The 24,782-nt window shown below is 39.2% G+C and overlaps 1 protein-coding gene across 4 annotated transcripts in view; it reads right to left on the reverse strand.

Moving 5' to 3' along the window:
• Positions 1-2,407: 2,407 nt before the first annotated feature.
• The window catches only part of LOC135196173 (egl nine homolog 1-like), a 28,026-nt gene continuing 5,651 nt past the window's right edge, over positions 2,408-24,782 (reverse strand). Inside the window, exons 2-6 of one of the 4 annotated variants that reach the window (XM_064222755.1) lie at positions 11,639-11,918; positions 7,980-8,248; positions 7,730-7,849; positions 4,888-5,021; positions 2,408-4,666 (exon numbers count right to left, since the gene is read on the reverse strand). In XM_064222755.1, the coding sequence (XP_064078825.1) occupies positions 4,582-4,666; positions 4,888-5,021; positions 7,730-7,849; positions 7,980-8,248; positions 11,639-11,918 (888 nt within the window). In that variant the 3' untranslated portion in view covers positions 2,408-4,581. Of the gene's footprint in view, positions 4,670-4,887; positions 5,022-7,729; positions 7,850-7,979; positions 8,249-11,638; positions 15,341-24,782 lie in introns of those variants that run through there. The other 3 variants (XM_064222754.1, XM_064222757.1, XM_064222756.1) reach the window with 3 other exon arrangements.

The raw sequence follows: 24,782 nt of genomic DNA on the forward strand, positions 1-24,782 counted from the left end.
GCAAGAGAAGGGTCATCTGATTCCGCAACGATGGCATGCTGTTGCCGATGGGATAAATATCCTGAAGCAGAAGGGGTCATGAGTTGCTGCTCCAAGGAAGGGGCAGGTGTGGGTTGACCAGGTGTGGAAGCAGACATTGTGAGAACGGGAGCGGTCATCATGGGAGCACAAGCAGGCAGTGCGGAAGCCAGTGGAGGGCGTGTGGTCACTCGAGATGGGAGTGTGCCCAGGAATGGGCTCTCGGGAGTGGGAGCCTCACACCTATCCGGACGCTCAGGTGACGAGTGCCTAGCACAGAGCTTCTGAAGATTGGAGTCCTTGGGAGACGGCAGTACAGGTGAGTCACAAGGATGTGAAGGTAACTGTACAGGTGCAAACACTGGAGGGTCAACCCTGTAGCTACACGAAGGAAGGGCGAGGTCATTTTGGTCCTTTTGCCTCTTGATTGGCACCGGGGACTCGTGAGCCAAATCACACACGTGCCTTTTCAATGGCCAGGATGCATTCCAGTAGTGTCTATGGTGCTTGGGATCAGACTCCAAGTCAGAACTGGATGATAATTGGTGCACATCCACTGACATGCCTTTCCAATGGCAGTCAGGCGTATCCTGGGACTTTACAACAGGACCGACAGAGGGGGCGGTATCCCGTGGGCAAACCCCATCAGCCTCCCTTGGACCTCCGGTATGTCTTCTCTTAGGTGCAAGGGAGTGGGACAGTGACCTTTATGTCTAGGAGAGCTGATGACGGGCAACCGCCTCCTCCACCGACACTTCACTTTGCACTTTATCACTTCTCACTTCTTTCACTTTGTCCATGAGGACTGTAAGAGATGGCCCCCAACTCCGCAACGGAACTTGACACTAGATTAAACTTAATATCAAATTTGGTGTTTCTTAATCCTTGACTCTAGACTGGCAATAGCATTGGGTTGGAAAGCATGGGGGCTGAGCACTGGAGTGGGAGGAGGGAGAGGAGGGCTGAAAATAGGTGAAAGATTATTACCAGGAGTAGACAGAATAGGCACACTGGTCTGTCTTAGGCCTAGGGGAAGAATCTTACTACCAGACAACCTACTTTCTGCTTTAGCGGCCGCCTTCCTGATCCTATTCTTTTCCAACCTATTAAGGTGAGACTGCAATAACATCCACCTACTATCATCTCACTCCTTACACTCATCACAGGTAAGCTCTCTTGTACACACCTGACCTCTGCACTTAATGTACCTCGTGTGTGCATCATAGCACATCTTGGTCAGTCTAGTCTTGCAGCCTTCGCTACGATGGCGAAGACTGGAAGTACTAGAATCAGACATTAATAATCTGAACTTACAGAAGGGAAAAATCTAACGTAGGTAAAGCAAACCAATACAGTGCAAGACGAAAAACCAACTAAGCGGTACATCATCAACTTTAGCTGGCAAACAAAACTCGGGAAGCTCTAAATGATGTCTTGTGGGTTGCGTAATATAAGAATGACACTGTAGGCTTCTGTTGCAGTGGGTGGGAACAGTCACCATGCCTTGAAAGTAACTTGCGCACAAATTACTTTTAATTTGGGATGCCGTGCGAGGTTAATTGTTAGCCAAGTAATTACTTGGTAAGTTACTTTTATAAGGATTTTATATTTGTCACAGCTATTACTTAACCATTATTTTATCTGGTTGATTGATATTTTCTATTTTTAGGATTCAAGGTCTACTGGGATTGGTAGCCAGAGCCTAGGATACCAAACACTTGTGAGACATCGTAGTTTGCTTGTTTGCATGGAACCAGTGGTTATTCATGACTTCCGAACCATGTCGAGAGTGAACTTCTATCACCAGAAATACACATCTCTCGCTCCTCATTGGAATAGCCGAGAATCGACCCGCGACCACCGAGGTGGGATGCTAATACCATACCAACCACGCCACAGAGGCGCTTGTTCGCCTTTGTTCAAGATAGGATTTTACCCTGCTACGAATTTTACCTCACGTTGCTACAGGTTCAGTGGGTAAATTCTTCAACTTAGCGCATTTTGTATTTTTTTCATCTCTTGTTATTTTCAAATACTACTTGTCATAATGATGTTTGGTTAATTTTAACTATCATCCACAGAAACCTCGCCTTTTTTAAAAATGAATGAACATGGGGTCCTATTACTGTTGAAATCATTTACAGGAATGCCCATTTGAATTAGTTACATGACCAACACAGCAAAAAGCTTTCATTATATCCTTGTTTCCTTTGCTATCTACACGACACTGGTCGGTCACCTCTTATATTTTAGTGCATTTAGGTAAGTCTTGAATAGCTGTTTCAAGTTCCGGAATGGGCTTGGGCCATAAAACTTAAAAATTACTATAATTCTTGACCACAGTAATTGTCCTTAGCAGAAAAATAACAGGATAAATGAAAAAACAAACTTGCAGTATATCTGTATAATTGCATGGTTGTGAACTTTTGATCTGCCCTAAAATATCCAAATACATGATTCAAGAAAACAACATCAGTCTTGGCTATTTCTATACCAGTTGCTGCCTGTCGGAACATCTGACATCACGAAAAAGTGCTGTCAAGAAAGGAAACTGAATCTTAGGGAATACCAATAATAAAATGGAAGCACAACAGTTGTTGTTCAAAACACATGAGAAGAGGTAAAATAAATGTTAGTATGTACTGTATTCACGTTGCTAACAGTTCTCCAAATGATTTCAAAATGCACCCACTTAGTTACGCAATGATGCTTGTCAGTGTAAATACTAGATAGCACCAAATGTATATGTAACATACAAAGTTTTAGGCACAATCAAGTTCACTCTATATCATTATAGTGCCCTTGTAACACTTTTGACATAAGAATATTGAGCAATATGCAGTACTACTTGGCACTGCAAACTCAACGAATTTGGTCTTCAATACTTTCACTTGAGTTTGTTTACAAACTTTACCTTGTCTGGCATTCAGTATTGGATACTTTGGTTCAATGTAAGTTTTACAATCTTTTCCAAAATAACACCAAGTTACTTTATGGAATTCGTAGTAGATTAAAAAGAAATATCACACAACTTCTCAATGAATAAACATGCTTTATGAAACTCAAGAGAGTTTTTACATAAACGTATAATCTTCCAGACAATTGCCTATGGATGACCGTACACACAATTTTGTCATATACGTATATGATAATCGACTATGCAATAATTACTGTACTCATAAATAACACTCAAATTTCTTGCACTTAAAGAACTATCAATCAGGAACAAGTTCACAGCCACTTTGTCTTTAAGAATAAAATCTGAGGTCTCACGACTTCAAATTACTTGTACATTCGTACAATGCACAGTGCCTCGTATTCAATTTCAAAATGAAGTACATTTACTTGAATGCTGAAAATAAATATTTGTATGACTAAATAAAACTTTTAGAGGTTCCAGTTTCCATAATGTACAATTCAACGGCACACTTTGCATCGATAATCAAATAACAAAAGGAAAAAACCTGAGATATTAAGGACAGAGATTTGTCCGATTCTTAAAATATACTCAACTCAGACCACAACTGGAACATTTCAATTTTTCATTCAAGAAATTAGGCAAAGGCATAATTCTCAATTTATCAATGAACTATGCAATAAAATACAATGCATAATTATTTTCATGGTAACAATTCTGTATGCTTAACAAATTATATCATATCAGCTCACAATGTTAACATAATAATTTGCTGTGACTAACAACATTAATCTGACCTAATGATTAGAAGACTTTAGAATTTGTCAAGTTTTTATTATAGTCTTCAGAAATTCACACATATGGTACAAGAGACAATTTTAAAAGTACTGCACTGGCACTGCACTTTCTCCATACTTCCTTTCATAAACAATTCCCTAACAAGAATGTAACTCTCTTCAGGAGCAAATTCACTTGTTACTATAACACTGAAAGAAGAGTATTTTGTTTGCAATATGCACCTTGCATATGCAAGCCATTGGCACTTACAATTTGATATACTGAATGACGGACTGATTGACTCTGAGGAGGAGGAGGGGGGTACGAGAAGCTCGACAACTTGACCTTCATGGAGTTCAATGCCATCTTTTTGGATAAATGGTCATTATGGAATATATAATGTACCAACAATACGTATATGGTATGGTATGCCTTCCAACACTAAATGGTATGGTATAATTTCCAATATCTGAAACCAAATGCTACTGGCTGAATAAATAACAAAAAAAAAAAAAAAAGAATGATTTCTAAGAGGAAGAAATATTCAATTAAATAAAACCATTGCATGTGGCAATACTTCTCTTTCAACCTCACTAGACGCTACTGGAATAGCCTGTTATTTAATTTGTTGGATACATAAGATTTCATTTCAAACTCAGTCACCGCTATGGCACTCTATGAGGCACTGCAGTCACAACTGCAATATATCCTATAGTTGTTAACAATGAATGCTCAGCACCACATCACGCAGTACTTTGGATGGTATCCCACAATAGCCGGGGGGGAGGTTAAAACGTGCATGGGACAGCCAGCAGTCACAGTGACTTAACATGTATGGCCAATTGTTTCATAAACAATGGCGTTCCCTGTCAGGTACTTGCTGTGCTTGCAGATGCCCGTGAAAGGTACTCCTCACGTTCCTTTTGGTCGTAGTACCACAATGTAATGGCATATCTGCTGAGAAAGTGAGAACAAACATTCAATTGCAGGTGTCAAAACATTTCTTCATTCAAATAATGAAAAACCTAATATCATTTCATATTTTTAGACCTTCATTAATGTGGTAAACACAAGATTGGTAATATTTTTCATGACTACTATCCTGCTGCATGTTCAGGAACTCCAGAAATGCAGGAAAATTCATTTTCATAACTCGATCCAATATAAATACCCACCTTGTAACATTCGCTGGCAAGACTTCGTGAGGGTTCCGTCTATCAGACCAAAAGAAAAGCATGCGATCAAAAAGTGGTTCAATCTCTGCTACTTGGCTGTTACCTTCAGGATAGATGCGTAACACCCCACCACCCTAAAAAGGAAAAGTTCTTTTTAGTTGAAATCACTGATATTTATTAATACTGCAGCCTTAACCAGAAAAACACCTCATACTGGAGATCTTACATTAATTTTGGAATATACTAAAACAGCTGCTATATGTAACCTACTCTCATCACCCAACCTAATAAAAACTAGAACTTCAACTAATGCAATGCACTTCAAGCATTCCGGTTCTCTTTCACAGCGCAAATAACTGATGAAGCAATCCTTAGGAGAGCAACTAGCAGCAACAAATGTCTCACTAGGAATTATGAGTGAAGCTAATGAAATTTGGAAAATTATGGCCCTTCAATTACTTTAGTAAAGAAAGGGTTAAGTAATAACTATAAAATAAGACTTGATATACATTAGGAAGAACAATTCACACTCATATTGGCTGAAATCATGTGCTAATCTTCACCTAAACTTGGCGGCTTTCCAACGTTCTCTCTCTCTGCTTGAAGTCCTGATAACCAGGCACCAGAATCGTGCCTCTCGCTACATCTGGATCATTCCGCACTGATATTCAACATAAGTGTTGTACAACTTCCGAAATTAGTCAACTAAATTTGGATTTAAACTCGCATCGTGTACAATGCATTAAAACAATGATCATAATGACCTCAGATAAAAATCCCAATAAGCAACTAAAAGGTCGAGACAAATTTTGTTGATGTTACTGTTAAGTTTTTTTCTTTTTCTTTTCTCTCGTCACTTCACCTTGAGGCAAGTTTACAAGAGAATAACTTTCACTGTAATCAAATGCTGGGAAAAGTACTCCCAATTTCTTTTCAAGACAAAAATCCATACAACTAGAGATCAAGTGTCCTACAAAATATTACAAATAACGGTTTCCTTGGGTATAGCAGCATTATTACCGTAAATTTCAATACAACAGAACAAATGCTCTTTGTTGCTACTACTTACACCGACCCACTTTCGTAAGTCCTACAAAAATGAAATAAACTGTACGCCTCGCGACACCAAATTGGTCATATTGCACAATAATGCTGAATAGAGCTGTCATTTTTTCTAACTATTTATCCATCCTTTTGTAAAATAAATTGCTTAGGTAAATCAAGAGGAAATTCTAGATTTATAAATACACTATGCTATTACATACAAGGAGAGAAAGAAGGAGAGAGAGAAAAAGTTTAAAGTAATTTGTCGTTTTCAATACCAATCCTTGATTACACTACAGCAATAAACTCTTGTTGACAAACCTCAAACAATTAAGTACATCTTATGATCACGTTAAATATTGTGATCGTTATGGAACCGACACTATTTTGCATTAAGTCTATCCCATGGCGTACGTGACAAGGGCGATCGCCCCTCAACAAGCATTATCAGGGGAAAGAGGCCACCAACGGCGCATAACGGAAGCACAGAACAGGTAGTGGGTGAATGAATTTAGCGGGCATTTTAATTGCCTTCAGACTACTAGTATATAATTCTGTATCTGTGGCATGCCGTTATTGAGGCATAAACGATAAGTTTGAAAATTCTATTATACGGCAACGTAGGCAAAAAGTGGCAATCCAATCAACGAAACGTTGCCAGATGCACCAGGCGTTTTTAATAATGTACCTGTTCACCGCAATCTCGTAGAAAATGAGAATTCTTACGGAATCTTGATAACGCAACCTCTTACAAGTTTATGTATCTGGCTATCTATTCTAGCCACAATTGCACCAGTGGGAAGAGGACTTCATACGGCCGCACACCGCTCGTCTAACAATAACTTTGACGTCAGTTCGCAAAGGTATAACTCGAACATGGGTACAAAAATACACCTACATAACATCCATTCTCATACACACGTGTGCAAATCAAAATGTTCATATAAACTACATAGTACGTATTAGGTACAGATGGCAAATTTGTCTGTCAAAATAATATGTATATTTCTTTCCGTCGTCCTCTTATCTGCATGTTTCATGACCTTTTCCCTTCCTAACACACTCGTGATACACATACATCATGCTACACTTTCTAAATGACCTACCCTTAGCTTATAGAAACCATCTTCAGTACAAGCCTGTCCTTACTATACTATACCTTGACCGATTTTCAAAATACCCAAATCCTCCAGCATTAACTTTTGCAAATTCTTATGCAACCACTTTAACGAACATTCATACCCATTCTACTAGTTACAATTTCTGAAACAATTAGTCCATGCATGACTTACTTTGATAAATGCCTAATTTCTGAAACAATTAGTCCATACATGACTTTCTTTGATAAATGCCTACTTCCTCTCTACGATTACCCATGAATAGTTATTTCAGGAATTATACCCATATTAATTTAAAGGCCGGAAGTCATGATTTTACTTTAGTAATGTACGGTCGCATTAAGCTGTCATTTTTTGGGCACGTTTTTGGTGATATAAACCACGTACACCAGCCAGGCACGTAAACTTCATCAATTCTATCTACCCGAGCCAAGTAATTCAAGGACCTTCAAGTCATTCAACTACAGAGCAAAGTCCTATAATTTTACAGCTGGTTAAAAATCGAGCAATTATGTCCAAATAAGAAAGTCAAGAGGGAAGACAGCAAAACATATGGATATAAAATAAAGCCAGAAGAATGGCGCAAAGGTGTAAACACACATGGGAAGTAACCTGCTGCAGGACTAGAAAACAAGTACTGTGGGATAGCCTACATTCCCAGATGCCATGGGTACACTTACTTCTGGTGTCCAATCTTTGTTGATGTAATAAATAGCAGTGATGCATCGGCCATCTCCATCTGGGTTGTCAACATGTTTAACATATCGTGCCCCTTGACCAGGATAGCAAGCAACCATAGCCTGCAAAAAAATAAAATAATACTTATTAAATAATTTATTTGTACATATTCCAGTATTGTGGGACCAAACAATTATTACTTCAAACCTAAGTGTCAGATTTTCACCACTACATGAACTCTTCTCGACTTACTCTAGATCTCCAGGTGATGCTGTATTTGGCGAGCTGACCGGCATCTTGGTGGTGGTTGGCCTTAGCAATAATGCTGTCAACTGCTGACACTAACCGCCTTATGTTTGCACACTGTGGCTCATTACCAGTGACCCAAGTGATTTTGTCACCCCTTATGATCCCACGCGCTTGATCCTGAACATTTGGTGATACAACCTGGCCATCTTCAAACAAGCCACGGACATGGAGGGCTTCGACCTCTTGCAAAATGGGTTGAGCTTTATCACTACCTGATGATAAAAACAAAAAGGACTAAAAATGTATACAATGCACGAACAACACTTCATTCCTATGCCCTTGTTGGGTTACTTCTTGAACCTTTCTAAGATTTTGTACTTTTGAATCTTTCTAAAACCTTTCTAGGATTTTGTACTCTTGAATCTTTTTAAGATTTTGTACGCTTCGATGCAACTTGACATTCAGAAGTACAGTATTCAGATGTTGAGAATGAAAGAACATAAAATCTATAGAATTATACTAACAATACAAACTGAACGTTCTGACTCTACAATGATTAACAAACTTTCAACTGAAAATTACACCATTAACACTTTTTATGACTTAACTGACAAATAAAAAGTTATTCTAGTTTAAAATAAAATGAGCTGTCATAAACATTATAAAAAAGCAAAGCAATTACTCCCTTGAGGAAACCAATACAGTACTCTGCATTTGCAGGATTATCAATAAAACTGGCTAAAATTTATCTCTACAAGGCTAAGTATTTAATGATGAAACATAACATGGGAGACAACTTAGCCTGTTTGTCTTGAAAATGTAAGGAATGACATGTCTCACTAAGTCAAATCTTTCCGCAATATAGCCTGAGTTGTATAGTGCGATTACATGTAATGCTTTAAATCCTCAAAACAATTTCATCCAAGTGCATAATCACATTTTATGACTACTACAGGGCATAAATCCTACTTTGACAAGGACAGGAATCACTCTTCGGTTAAAAGTGAAACTATGCAGCTCACTAAAATAAAGAGTATGAAATAAAAAAGAAAAGTCTGCCACTTCTAATGTACACAATGTAGAAATCACCTTTATGTGGAATGTGGATATCACTGTCAGATGTGTTAATTCTTATGAAATGCCATCACAACTAAATATAACTAAACATGAATGTTGTTATTACATTACCTACTTATTGTCATTTTTAAAATACTTTATTGATATGTAAGCAGCTAATGTTAAATACTGTAAAGTATACTGTAATAAAATGAAAATAATATAAGCAAGAATAATGCCAGATATTAACTGAACCAGGGGAGAGCCTCGAAAGAATCCCGATACACCTTTTAATCCTAATGGTGTTCCATTTTCTTACTCTTTTCCTTTCTGGACCTGGTTATATTTGCTATTGGGATGCTAAGATCTTGGAAAAAAAAAAACTTGAACTTAACAAACACTATGGCTTGCAATTTTTTTTAAATAACTTTAATATTAACAGAAATAACTACATATTCTTGGGCATTTCAAATTTTAATGAAAAAAAAATAAAAGCTTTAGGGTAAAAACCGCATGGTACAGGGGTGGACCATTTACGATCAATGTGTACAACCCCAAGAAAAGTACATTATAATGCGTCCTGACACCGGAGTAGAGGTCTTTAGCTCTGTTTCTCACCAACAAGAAGTCGCGTCTGATGCCCATCTCCGATGTCAGGATGCGTTATAATGTACTTTTTTTGGGGTTGTACACATTGATCGTACATGGTCCACCCCTGTACCATGCGGTTTTTTACCCTAATTGCATTACACAAATCACATCCTAACAATCCTAAACCACTAAAAGCAATCTTGAACTATCATCCAACCTCTTACCATACCAAAATCAATCAATTCTTTACATCATTCTTAATAATGACACCTTTTGATAACTAAAAACAATGCAGGGTGAACAATGTATTTCTATTAGTTTCTATTGATCTTTAAAGCTACATTAAACGTGTAGTACATATGCAGAACTATTACTACATACTGCATACTGATGATAAACAGCTTGGGTAATTTAAACACAGCTCATGTATATAAGTATTAATATGTACTGTAATCACAAGAAAAAAGAAAACCACAATCATACTGGTTATAAACATGACTGCGTTCTTCAGGAATATGCATTTAATTTTCCTTATACACTACTGTAATTAATGAGCCTATTGTTAATAGCTCTGACCCTATAATCTTCTTTACACCAACAACATACTTGTCTCATGTTCCTTAGGTCTATCGGATCCCTGAAAAGTCTAATTGCTCATAATAATTCTTGCAGTAAGACTATCCAACTTTCTAAATAAGACATGTCACCATTATATCTAAATGTTATGACTGCCAAAATCTGCTGGTCCACAATATCTCATAAGTTCTGAATATAACCATTTTAATTTACTGTATCTTGAAACAATAAGACCAAGCCTTTTTCCTGTCTGAAGAAGACATTTCAATGAAAAAGAAAATATTTGGGATTTTAAAATTAATAGCAAGAGCCTGAGCCTATATTTGCATATGGCAAGGTCATTCTTTGGGCCTATTTGCACTTGAAATGTGGGTATTTAAGAGCCGTCCAGTGTGCACCCAAGAATGTATACAATAATCTCTCACTTGGAAATAGAATGAATGAAAACATTAAAGTTTTCCCAGAAAAAAATTGAGGGCTTTCTTATTTTCAGTGTTATGAATTCCTGGTTCTTATGGTTCCTTAGGATATGCCTCAACTCTCTGTCAAGACCCAAGACTGAAAATTTAGGAAACCTTTTAACATTACCCAGAGGGTTAAATAACTACATTACTATAAACTTGCCCTTTGCATTCCACAAGCTTAACACCAAATTTAACATCCGACCACTGACATGACGTTTTATCTCAGGAAACTTTTGTCATACCTAACTCCAATAATCTAACAAAATAACTTGTTAATTTAAGAAATAATTATTTTTGTACATATCAAATTGGCGAATCTTCGCAAACGCTTCCAAGGAAATTAATTCTACCTTCTTTTCAATTAACAAATATTTTTCTTACAACTGTAAAGCATTTGTAGAATTCTGTAAGTAAGCTTTGTTCTCAATTAAGGCATTTGCTCCCAAATACACTTCGATATTTCAAACCTTTCAGCTGTGTATAAAAACCAAACTTTCTTACATAACTACTATTTTGATATACTAGGCCAGATAATTCTAATATCACAAAAGAAATCCAAATGCAAGAATCTTGGGGGAACATCTTAATTATATTTTATACCTTGTTATTGTATAAAATCATCTCATAATGTGACACATTAAGAAGATAATAAGACAGTAGTGTACTTACATCAGTGTTATATAAGAGGCTTTCAACATGCACCCTACACAATCAAATTTTTAGTTCAATGTTAAGTTTTGCAAAAATGTGGCACATTAATCTGACACTGTCAAGAATAAGCTACTTTACATTATAGGTATTTGACACAACTTTTGAGGAAAACCTAAAATTTTTTTAACATCGGATAATCAGGCTGTAAAGGTCCTGATGTTAAAGTTCAAGAATCTCACGGTTCTGTCGAGTCTCTCGTCCCTGTAGGTTAAAATAACTTATATTAAACAAATAGATTACGAGCAAACCTCTTGGGTAGCTTACCTAGAAAGTTATCGACGACGCAGACACCATATCTGTTGAGGTCTTGGATCACCGACGGCAAGATATCCGTTATCCATGTGGGGCTCAAACCGCTCTCCTCCAACGACAGGGAGTCGGGGCAAACTTGTACTAAGGACGACGTGCTTGACCTCGGATGAGGATGGTGGTGGTGATGATGATGATACGCTTCTAAATTAGTTCCCAAATCAAAAGAAGAAGGGAGGAGTTCCGTATCATTGAGCGACGTCCTCCGTCCACCTCCAAAGCCTACATCGCTGCCCTGGAAATGCATGGGGTGGTCACTGGCTGCCTGACTCATGACCTCCTCTAAAACATGACGGTCCATAGCATAAGAAGAAGAGTTTGGTGGCACATGATGCCTCGCATAATCAATCCTACTCCTACCATTAGCACCTAAGCCCACGCCATTGACTCCCTGCTGATTGGCTCGCGCTCTCTCTTTGCAAAACGCCTTGTGCTGTCTATAATGTTCCCTTTGATGGGCGACACTGCAGTACCAGATGGCCTTACACCGGTTGCACATCTTGAGGTTGTCAACAGTATCGCACAAACCACAAACTGGGACACCCGGCGGCGGATTCATGTTCATGGAGGCATTTAAACGTTCGTAGACTCCGTGATCGTCGACCCTAAAACTACAAACACCTTGTCTGGAGACAGCTGTCATCAGGCCGACGGCACCTTGGGTGTCCCAAGTGACGTTCTTCTGCTGCGACGATCACCACCCTCTGCTTCGGACCATATTCCCCTGCACCCAAAATAGGCTTCCTAGGAGGCTGTGCAGGTTAACCCAGCCCCTAGGCCACGACCGACGTTCCCGATATATACTACCGCGTCACCCAAATAACATCGTCTGGCGATAACTGACTTATTCAGTGGTGGGAGAGACGTTCTTCTGAATACTACGAATGACACCAAGCTCTAAGTCAGGGAGACCTTTTGCCTAGTGTGGGGTCGAGTGGCCTCCTCCTCTACCTTTTCATCGACAAGCCTCAACCAGCAGACGCCCAGTCACTCTCTCTCTCATTCTGGCTAAACGGCGTATTGTCACGGGAAGCAAAGCTGTTTAAAACATAAGTCAACTACTCAAGTCACTATTCACACCGTGTAAATAGTATGGGAAAACGACAAACGACCAACAACAAATGACGACGAAGGGACGTCTGAGGAGATGCGCTCCCTTCCACCTTCGCACTATTATTGACAGGGCGAGCCGGAGTGGCAGAGAGCCTCACCCTCAGTGCTGCACAGTGACAGCGTTGCCATATACCCTGTTTTCAGACCGAGGCTTCCTTCCCAAAGAGCAATTATGAATGCAAGCGTTTGTTGTTTATTTGATATTCAGCGGGTTACTAAACAATTCTTTCCTGCAGTGTTGATGATGCGCATTTTCCTGGCATAAATGTTTTCAACTTGCAAAAGTGATGAACGTTAATTGTTACAATGTAAGAGCGTTATCTTTAATATCTAGAATCTACTTTTCAATATCGTTGTCTAAATAAACACAAACATTATCAGATAAAAATAATTAACTGCCGAGATCATCTTAATGTACAATTCAGCTTTACTCCATAAATTCCTGTCACTTTTGCTTTGCTATACAACAATTACTCTACTTTTGTTTCTAAGAAAAGCATCACGCGTTTTCGCTAATGTCCGAGCAAGCAAAGATTTTAAGAAACGCGAATGTTAAAGAGTGCCAATAACAAAATAGTACCGTAACAGTACAAAGATTATGTGCATAATGTTAATATAACTGGCATGAAGTAAATGTTGGATTATTGCTCTCATAGCATATAGGTTTATTTTTCAGCGAGAGGCGATGGTAACAGTGACAAAAATTTGTTAAACAGGACCAACAATATTTCGTCTTAATGCTACTCGTGTAAGAAGGAAATTTTAGAGAGACGATTTCTCTTGCTTGTCTCAAAATATAGTATAAAGTTGCGATAGAATAGAAAACAATGATCTAAAAATTTCGGCAGGCTAAAGAATCTTGAAGGTTTTTCGCGGACATGGAACAACTGTCTCAGCTGTTAACCCACTACCTGTGCTGCAAGAGGCTCTTCCATTGCTATTACATAGAAATCGTAAATAATACTGACATTCACCGTTGGTGAGTGACCCTTTTAAAGAATTCTTTATTGTGCAAATGATCTATACATTAGGCATTGCGTACCTTCATTAACTGGAATAGGTTACTAATGGATGAATGAAAAAAATTCTAAACAATGGTGCCAAGTTAGCAGCCAGCGCTAATTTTAGCGCAATTGGGGACCTCGTTCACGGTCTTCAAACTTCATTGTGGACAGCGGGATATCTAGTTGTTTCACTTTTAGCGGGTTTTTGGTGAATTTTACGTCAAAGTATGTAATCTTTAAATATAAAATTTGTTAAATTACAAGTGAACATGTTACTGAAATACTATTTTGTAAAGAAGTATTTTCCTGAAGACGAAGGGGTAATTCAGCATGGTGGAGTTTTGGAGTAACTTAATACTTCTCTCACTATAAAAAAAGACTAAAAGAAATGAGGAGAAAAATAGGAAAAAGGCCAACATACAATTCAGCTGCTGGGGAATACCTTAATCTCCAGATGATCAGGGAAGAGGAAATTACGAGGACACTGACTCATCTTTATTATCACTGGAGGATTAGCTCAGCTAGATTTACGGGCACATACCAAAAACAAGTGAAAATGACGAGAAATAGATATTTTCATATATTACGACAACATTAGCGATTTTGCGTCCAAACAACCGCGTTACAAAGCTTGTTTGGCGGATTTCAATGTTTTACATTGGCAACACTGCTGTTTGGCGGATTTCTATGTTTTACATTGGCAACCCTGCTAACATGCAAGCCGTGATATTTAAGAGTTGTGACACTAAAAGCAAATCTTGTTTATTTTTAGGTCGCAGTAATTAAACACGGCATGACTTCTTGTGTCAGGAAACAAAAACGTCGTCATTTACTTTCCATTTCTCGGTCGTTTAGGTACGACATGAAAATGAGTGAGGGAAGTGGTTCGTCCAGACTCCAGCCGTACTCAGTGTTAATCGGGACTGTAAACGTGCTTTGGCAAGTCATGGCACTTGGCTGACATCTTCTGAACCCATATATCTGCTTGTACCAACACACCCAGCATCAGTTTATTAGCGTTCGCAACTCGATTTCCAACGTTCGATCGGGCTGCGAAAACGGGACAATTTGAAAGGAAAGCAAATCATATTCGCTATCGGTTGACTTTGGGAACGCTTCGTACAAGGTAACAAGCCAGACATTTAATTCTCCGGACAGAAATTTCACCAACAACATTTATAAGGAAAAACTACAACAACGAGAGAATAAGCTACATGAATAATTCGACAATGAAATCAAACACAACAATCAACAGCGTGAACATTTGAGTCTTGGTGCGATTTCCAGAGCCGTAGCAATTTTCTTTGGAAATGACACATTTCCTTGCAGTAACTATAGATATATTACCATGCATAGCTGATAAATATAGACTGGACATAACTAAGGATACGCAATTTACCATTTTACAGCATGGGGATTCCGCCAGATTCAGGAGAAAAGTATTAGGATACGAAAAACAATTTTAGAACAGCTTAAACGAATAAAAGTCCAAACAAAAACTCCATGTAATAGGAGTATCTATTAATGCTAATAACAGTATTAAAAGCCGGCATCGGCTGCTGCAAAACACTAGCATTCCCTTAGTTTTTGCAAATGAAATCTGTTATGTTTCATATGCTACGATTATATATTAAATATACGATACATACTTACATACTATAGATTATATCTATATATATATATATATATATATATATATATATATATATGAGAAGATAATCTGAATCTTAAAATCCATTAAATCCAATACCACGTGTATAATATTATCCAATTAAATGATCATTTCTGACAAAAACGCATCTTAAGCTATGAAGAAGAAAAGGGCCACGCTCAAGCACCCAGATACCCCCATCCCCGCCCTCCCCCCTGGGGTAGCACTCGACTGGGTAAGTAGGTAAGACTGGGTCATTTGGGATCTTTTCTAAATTCTCAGTTAATATGCCACCAAGTCACGGTTTTCATGACAACGTACGTACCTAATAAGATTTACCGAATCATATTAGGAAGTCTTCCAGAGCGCCTCCTCAGTGGCGTGGTTGGTATGGTCTTTGCCTGCCACCTCGGTGGCCGCGAGTTCGATTCTCGGGCATTCCATTGATGGGTCAGAGACGTGTATTTCTGGATAAGAGAAGTTCACTCTCGACGTGTTTCGGAAGTCACGTAAAGCAGTTGGTCCCGTTGCTGAGTAGCCACTGGTTCCATGCAACGTCAAAACACCAAACAAGCAAGCAAGGAAGTCTTCCAGAAAAGCGATGCACCCTTCTCATAAAGGTAGACCCAAAATTACCAGCCACAGAGAACAGTGCCCAAAATCGTACTGATGGCACCAGGGTGTTCCTTACTCGGAAGGAGAGACATCGTCACTGAACAGAATAAACGTGAAAGCAAAATTAATCAACTGAACTAGATTCTGAAGGAAAAAGGGAAGTTCAGTTAATAATTTTTCTCTTGCGAATCAAGACAAACAAGGTGGCAAAAACGATTAAGTCCTACTTAACGCTGAGCTTGAATTTGAAGGGACATTGAAATGTTAACACAAAACTGATAAAAAGATGAAATAAACTGGTCTGTACATATGGAAACAGGCAGTTTATAACATGAGCACATTGGCCATGCATATAGAAGAGGAAAATGAAATTCCTATGTAGAAGAAAGTATTCGAAAATGTCATGGACTCTGCTGTTCCCTTCAACTGACATTGCAGGAAGGAAGAGCCGGAGAGGAGCCATTTGAATGCTTGTTTGTTGGATAGGGGGAGAAGGTGAGACAAGAACTAAGAGTAGTACTTGCGCATGAAATTTAATCCCGAAGCGCGGGCTTTAAACCATCTTTTGCGCGGGCTTATAGACCATCTTTTGCGCGGGCTTATAAACCATCTTTTGCACGGGCTTTAAACCATCTTTTGCGCGGGCTTATAAACCATCCTTTACCCGGGCTTTAAACCATCTTTTGCGCGGGCTTATAAACCATCTTTTGCCCGGGCTTTAAACCATCTTTTGCGCGGGCTTATAGACCATCTTTTGCGCGGGCTTATAAACCATCTTTTCGAGGGCTTATAAACCATCTTTTGCGCGGGCTTATAAACCATCTTTTGCACGGGCTTATAAACCATCTTTTGCGCGGGCTTATAAACCATCTTTGCGCGGGCTTTAAACCATCTTTTGCGCGGGCTTTAAACCATCTTTTGCGCGGGCTTATAAACCATCTTTTGCGCGGGCTTATAAACCATCTTTTGCGCGGGCTTATAGACCATCTTTCCCAGTTTGACGAAAAATAAAAGCAGCTAAGAAGAAGAGTAGTAATGCATACAAATTTTACAATATGTCTATTTAAAATGAAGCAATTGTCACCAAAGGAACATAAAATACTATGCAGTTACTGTCGATAATACCGCTGCCTCGCACCACCTCTGGACTATGAATTTCAGTTAAGGATTAGCCTTAGTGTCTAGATTTCGCGGGTTGTAGCGTTTTAATGGGCCTTTTATACCTGATATATATATATATATATATATATATATAGATATATATTATATATATATATGATTTAGAACAAATTCCAGCTCTTATGATAATCGGAAATAATTTCCAGCCTTTCCATTTGAAAGCTTTGCGGAGAGAGCAATCAATGACTGGCACAAGGAAAACGACTTGCCATTGACGTCACGTCTGCTGTTGACTTTGGCTCTTTCTGTGATTCATCAATCCGCCTGACTTTCTTCATGAACAGTTCTTTCTAATTTTAGCCACCGTTTATTTTCCCTGGCTCTGCTGACGTCACGCATCCCCTAAATAATGCTGACCAGCTGCTCGTGTTTCTCTTTCTCTCAAGGAATCAACTGGACGAAGGAAATTCTCAGTTTGTGTTAAGGCTATTTTTAGTGTAAGACCATTAACCATTCGCGGTTTGGCAGCAGAATGCTTATACGTGTACGGATGCAGCGGTCCAGCTGTACTGGTAAAATATAAAGCAATTTTCAGTGTTTATAATGCATTTAATTGACTAAAGACTCATCTATCTATTTCTAATGTTATTCCTGTAAATCCTTTGTTAAATCAACTGACAAAAAGTTTACATTTCATTTATATTTAGAAAGCAAATGGATGAAAAATTACCAGTCACATCACTGGTATAAAAATGTAAACAAACTTCAAAGCATCCTTAAGGTCGTGGTAACACTTGAACTTGGCCAAGGCTTCATACGACTTTGTCTTTTCAAGGAGGCGTGCGTACGTGCACTTGCTCGTGCCGAGGTGGTAGTGAGCCATTATCTGCCGGGCAAATCCGCCGGCGCCTCGGTATTTACCTTATCTGCTCGTGTAACATCACGTCGAGCTGAAATGAATGCTTAAGACGGGACCGATGGAGGCACCTCACGTAGACCGATAGGCTTGAATGAAGAGGGTGAAGAAATGGGCCCCGGAGAAGTCGAGACGCCAGTCCTCTTATAAGGGTCAAATATTTCGAGGGCTACCCTCTCGTAACTTACCCACTGAAGCAGGGTGCCGGAGACACGAGTGACTACAGACTATTTCATCTTCGTTTTTTTTTTTTTTTTTTTTTTATCGTCAAAAGGACAAGAATAACAAGAGACAGTGGATGCAGTCATTTGATGATGAAACATTACGGTAGACAGTGTGCTGTTTTGTGGAGAGACACCGTCTAAAAATTAGTTATCTTTGGAATGTTTCCACTTTAAGACGAACACCACAGGGATGTTATTTACGGCACCAACACAAAGCTAGATTTTTTTTCTCTTTTTTTTTTTTGCAGATGCTACTACGGCATTTCTGGCAATAAATCTCGAAGAGGTTATTTATAGACACTGAGATACACAAATAAGGAAAAACACCGATCGAAGGAACGATTTACTCAAAATGGAATTCAATCCCTTGCTACAATAACTGGTTTTAAAAATGGTATCATTAATGAGAGCTGGTAGGTTGCAAATGAAGCATGAGATGGTAAAGGAACCTTAACGAACGAGTTTATAAGGGGAAACAAGTGGCCGGGTACATTACACACGCGTAATGAAGGATGAGTCTTGAAATTTCTTCACATATACTCCAGCATTGCAACGGGAATTTGTCGACGAAATACTACCTCTCTTGAGGCTCCATATGTAGCTACATTGTTGCTGAAAATCAGTGAACCACGAAGACAACTGGAGGAAGAAGAAGGAGACGGAAGGGATTCGTTTAAACAGAATCTCAGCTTGACAATGAAAGGTAGATGTGCGATGAATACATTGCCGTTGATGAAATAATGACGCGTTTAAACTTTGCCTACCCTTAAAAATGCTTACAACACTAACTTCCTAATTAGTTTCTCTGCAAGCAACAAGATATCGGGGCAACAGCTATTAGCCCAGACCAAAGGCTATTTTCATCCTTTCTGTCTCTCTCTCTCTCAGCCTATCACCGAAACCACGTTCCCACTAATAAGCAATCGAGTCCCTCTCCAAGTAAGATTTACAGACGTGTCAAACACCGCGGGAAGCACGTAGGCAACGCGTCATGCAAGGCCAGAGTAATGTATACAATACATACATACGTGCACTGAATGGGGCCGGTATGCAAAGGAGGACCTCCTAGGGTCCTTCGCGGGAGTGCAGTGGTAGGAAGAGCAGGAGAAGGCGGGGAGACAAAATGGGGCGGAATTCAGACACGATACTTGATAGAAGTTTGATTGAGGAAGGTCACTGAGAACGTCTCGAGCCTTGAACGCCTTCCCTCCACAGGGTATAAGCCATTCTGCCTTGAGCTTCAACTCGGCTAAGGTTGAAGAAACCGAGTGGATTATTCCTCTAGGTCCCGGGTGAGAGTGAGGGAGGCCTTAATGAGTGGTGATCCCTCAGCAGTACCACAAGGCTGTAAAGGAATGGTCTTTATGTTGCTGATATTTAGATATGAGAGAGAGAGAGAGAGAGAGAGAGAGAGAGAGAGAGAGAGAGAGAGAGAGAGAGACTGCATGTATATAAATTCATATCACTTAGGTAAAGCGTCATGCTAGCAAGATTTTTCTTTTGTAACGCTATCGTATAATTAAGAGAAAATCTTGACAATAATTAGTAAATATTTCGTAAATTTAAAAGGGCGTGATATGAGAAGCCAGTTGGTGCAGAGTTGTGGGATACGAAATTAGTTCGGGAATGTAATGTGAAGTGGTTGTCTCTAAATGATGCGGCACTGATCTGGATGAAGAGATAATACGGAGAAAAAAAAAATGATAGAGTTAGGCTATGATTGTAAATGGAAACCAGGACGATGGAACAATGAATGTTGCTATAGAGGGTGGAAAAATGGAGACGTTTCTTTTGTACTACAGGTGTTTAGAAGCAAAAAAGAAAAAAAAAGCCAATAGGATGAGAGAAGAGGCGAGTCACAGCTGAGGGAAAGCACAGAAGGTAACAGACTGGGAAGAAACATTTTGTCGAACAAAGATTTTGCAAAAAGTGAAACGTGGATATTAAATGCGAATGTAAGAAATGACCGAAAAATGGAGAGAAGTAACAGTAGTAAAACTGTTAGCGTAGTGAAAGAGGAGTGATCAGAGTTTTAAGATGATTTGATCAAGTGGAAAGAATGAAAGATGGTAACTTGGTGAAAAATTTGTATAACCCGGAAGTATTAAGCCCCGTCCACACGGTCGAGCTTTGGTCGACGAACTTTGTCCGATGTGACGTCAGAAGCGGAGAAACAGCAAGAAAAGTCAGAACTTTGCCGCGGTTTCTCCGCTTCTGACGTCACATCGAACAAAGTTCATCGACCAAAGCTCGACCGTGTGGACGGTGCCTTAGAAGGGACGAGGGATAAGAACAGAAAATGCTTGACAGACGAGGCGAGAGAGAGAGAGGTACTGGAAAGGATGGGGCTCTTGCTATCCAAAAACACCTGCCGGGTAGGAACTAATGTATTTCTTTTATTGGCTGCAGACCATGGGCGTTTCACGCAGTGCATTTTAGTGACATTTATACTTAGAGGTAAAAAAAAAAATGTTAAAGCAAACTCATTTATGAAATGAGACTGAAGGGAGTTCCTACTGCAGCCATTCCGTAAGAGGAGAGGCACGCTAACATTATAAATGTACACGTTTGTATGTGGGTGTGTCTGTATGTATAAATGGACATTAAATGCACGAGTCACTAGTTATCAGTTGGACACCTGTACGCGACAAAATTGTTTACAATTGAAAGTTTGCAAACTAACATCTTGTCCACGTTAATCACCGCGAATATGATCAAGTTTAAAAATGCTCTTCAAGAAGCATGAAGTGACTGCCAGAGACAGCGCGTTTATTAGCAGAGAAAATGATACTGCAGCCGGGAAGCCAATTGGCTGTGGGAGGAAGTCATCTTGGACAGATCACACAGCTTGACTTTCACGAGTTCGTAGGCAACATTTTTAAGCAGTTAAAAAGAGGAGAAGAGAGAAGGAGAGAGAGATAGAGAGAGGAGAGAGAGAGAGAGAGAGAGAGAGAGAGAAAAGGTGGCTTTGTGAAGCCTAGAACAGTATAGAAATGACCGTCACACGAAGACTACGACAACCTGCCGCTTCCTTTTATTCCGATTAAGTTCTAATAATATGTTTATTTTTATGCGAGGTTAGTATTAAAAGAAAAAAAAGCCATAATATACCTGGGGGAAATTTTACACTTTCGAAATCTAAGAACATCATGAAATTGACAACTGATACAGTAAGTAGTCTTTGTCTCTCTCTCACACCAGTTCCCTAGATGCTAGTTTAACCTTTAATCTATTCCTGTTGAAGGGCACCTCTCCTCTTCAACGTGGCTGAAGAATGTGGCTGCTGGCTAAGCCGTAGCCGTTGTTAAGGAGGGAATTCCTGACATTTCATAAAAAAAACTCTACTGAGTGCACTTGGTTGCATTTGCTTTAATAAAAGGTAAACACACACACACACACATATATATATATATAATATACACATATACAGACATACACACAAACTACTATGATGATGGCAGAGGCCTAAATATGCGGAGACCAAAGGCAGATGGAAAAAAACACGAACGATTAACTGCATTTGTCGTTGCGTTTCGCAATAATCCAGTGTAATTTCAAGGCGGCAATGACACGCATTTTCTCTAATAAAAAGGAAGGCCACAACGTAAAATTATTTTCATCTTTATAATCTCATGCAGTGATGTTCCTTTTTATTAAAACTATGTATGTGTGTGTCGTTGCAGCTACGCAATTACAATGGATTAAGGCGATCCTTATTCCGCTCCATACAGATAAGAGAGGACTGTGACATAAGAAGGAAGGGGTATGTTTTTTTTTCAAGAGAGAGAGAGAGAGAGAGAGAGAGCTAGGAGGGTGAGTGGACCGAGCGGTTTTTATGAAACATTGACGCGCGAAGTTTGAAAGCGACGGGAAAAAGCGGTGTGTGTGCTGGGGTATAAAATACTTGGAAAAAGTTCAGTGACAGGAGCGATGGAGAAAATGTGGAGGATATTGAATATGTGATACCTTGCCGAAAGCGATGACAAGTTTTTGCGATGGAAGCGAAGCGCGTTTCAGAACATGTGACGGCTGGATGACAGGGTGCGTGTACAAGTGGGTTTGGGTAAAGTGTGAAGTAATGTCTCCGTGACGTTAATCTACTCGAGGTAGAATGGTGAGAGAAGATGGAAAAGAAATTAGATGTAGACAAGGGGTTGAAAAATTGCTAAAATAATAATAATAATAATAATAATAATAATAATGACTAATATGCTAAATGTAATGATATTTCAGTCTTCTTGGTCTGCGGCATGACTCATTCCCTGGATTTGGTGAGTATCTTCTGCATATTTGTATATCGAAGCGAATTTCTTGTGCTTTAACGATTGTCAATCGCAGATACACAATAATTAATATAGGCTCTATTCACGAATGCTTCAAGCAACATTCTAAAATTGCAAAGAGGTAAAAGCGCAGTCTGCACTGAAATGTGAATAGAAGTGTTACTTAGTTAAGTATATCTTAGTTTTACCAGACCACTGAGCTGATAGATATCTCTCCTAGGACTGGCCCGAAGGATTACATATTTTTTTACGTGGCTAGGAACCAATTGGTTACCTAGCAACGGGACCTACAGCTTATTGTGGGATACGAACCACATTACATCGAGAAATGAATATCTATCACCAGAAATAAATTCCTCTGATTTCGCGCTGGCCGAGCCAAGAATCGGACTCGGATCACCAGATTGGTTGCAGAGTGCGAAGTCCACTCGTCCAACGGGAAACTAACAACGATTGTTACTGAATACTACTTGTACGGGGTGGGCAAAAATGAAAAGAGGCGTTCTTTTCCTGTTCTTGATAGACACACCACGTGAACAAATCACTGTTCAAAACAAATCGCATGACTTACAAACAGGCCTCCACCCTTGATGCAATATACTCGTGAATAGAGCCTATCTTGTTTTGTTTGTTTGTTTGTATGGTGTTTTGACGTTGCAGGAAACCAGTGGTTATTCAGCAGAGGGACCAACAGCTTTACGTGACTTCCGAACCACGCCGAGAGTGAACTTCTATCACCGTAAATACACATCTCTCACCCCTCAGTGGAATGCCCGAGAATCGAACTCGCTGCCACCGAGATGCTCGTTATTCCTTTTGTGGCTGTTACTGGAAAATGACTGAAATGTTAAAAAAAAAAAAAAAAATAAGCAGGGATTGGGATATTATCGTACGCATTTTTATTTCTAAACTATCTCAATCTGTAATATAGGATACTACCTTGTTTAAAACATTCGCAGGCGGAACTTTCGTTATGTAAGAAATTAAGGACAAAAGTTTCTTGCCTCTTATTTGTTTATCTAAAATGAAGTTGATTTTGAAAAATCCTACAGTTATGACTTTGCCCATTTCTCGGTTTCTTGTGCTCATTACTTGACCACACTGAAAGAATGGATTTCACTTCATCCAAAACAAACTACATTCTACAGTATTATAAGCTTCACCATATCGTGTAGCAGAATTAGATAAACGTCATCCGGATCAAAAGCGCATTTTACAAGATTTTTTTTTGATTACTTGGTACTTGTGCTTCAAAGCAGTTGCTAAAAGAAACGTTATCTTACTTATTTTTTACACTTCTTTCGCAAATGACTACTCAGAGAAGTGAGTTTCAACTGTAGACAAGGCCCACAGTTGGGGGAAAAGGAAAGGGATTATAAATAGCGCGCGAAATGACTGAGGTTTGTTAATGATGCAGGTAATTAAGGTTAGTAAAGAAGAACAGCATGGATTAGCACATGACTTTAAAAATGTCGCTGTACCGATGGATAATGATATGGATGACGGCAGAATGGAAAAGCGTTGCATTCTATGGAAGCCAAGGTAGGTACGAAAGAAAGGAATGTTCAGCCAACTCTTCTTCATGAAAGGAAGGAAGCATAAAGGTTAGATGCTAATAAGAGTAAAAAGTTAAAGTTGTTGAAATGGACCAAAGTATACTACGTGGGGTAAGGATGACTGGAAGGATGAGAGGTGGTGATAAAGACAAAAGGTGCATGGTGCAAAGGTTTTGTGCAGGCCAAAGGATGCGTTAAGGTGTTTGCAGATGGGTCTGCTCTTTTAGAAGCAGTACAGGACAATATACGGTATCGGCAAAAAGCGTATATAATTCGGGAATGCCTTTCCTTCAGATTCTAAATTCTCATGATCTATATGGATTTCTGGAGGTACATATTCTGAACGTTTTCGTCATTGTTACTGCGTCTCAAAAAGCAAAGGTATCATGTCAAAAAGAGACAAGGTTCTCCGTGATATCAGAATGATCATTTCTTCGATTTGATTCCCACGTGAATGGCAGGAACTGTTCCTCTCAATCCTGAGTCGTGAAACTGAATGAAAGCTTTCTCATCCCATTGTCGGTCCCTATAGCACTTCCCAAGCCGTTCGCGGGCGAGCAATGAGCGGAGATTGCCTTCCCCGAATGGCTAATAATTATTTTCGAAGTTGTCGCTGAT

The sequence above is a fragment of the Macrobrachium nipponense genome, chromosome 17 (genome assembly GCF_015104395.2).
Source record: "Macrobrachium nipponense isolate FS-2020 chromosome 17, ASM1510439v2, whole genome shotgun sequence".
NCBI classification, from domain to species: domain Eukaryota; kingdom Metazoa; phylum Arthropoda; class Malacostraca; order Decapoda; family Palaemonidae; genus Macrobrachium; species Macrobrachium nipponense.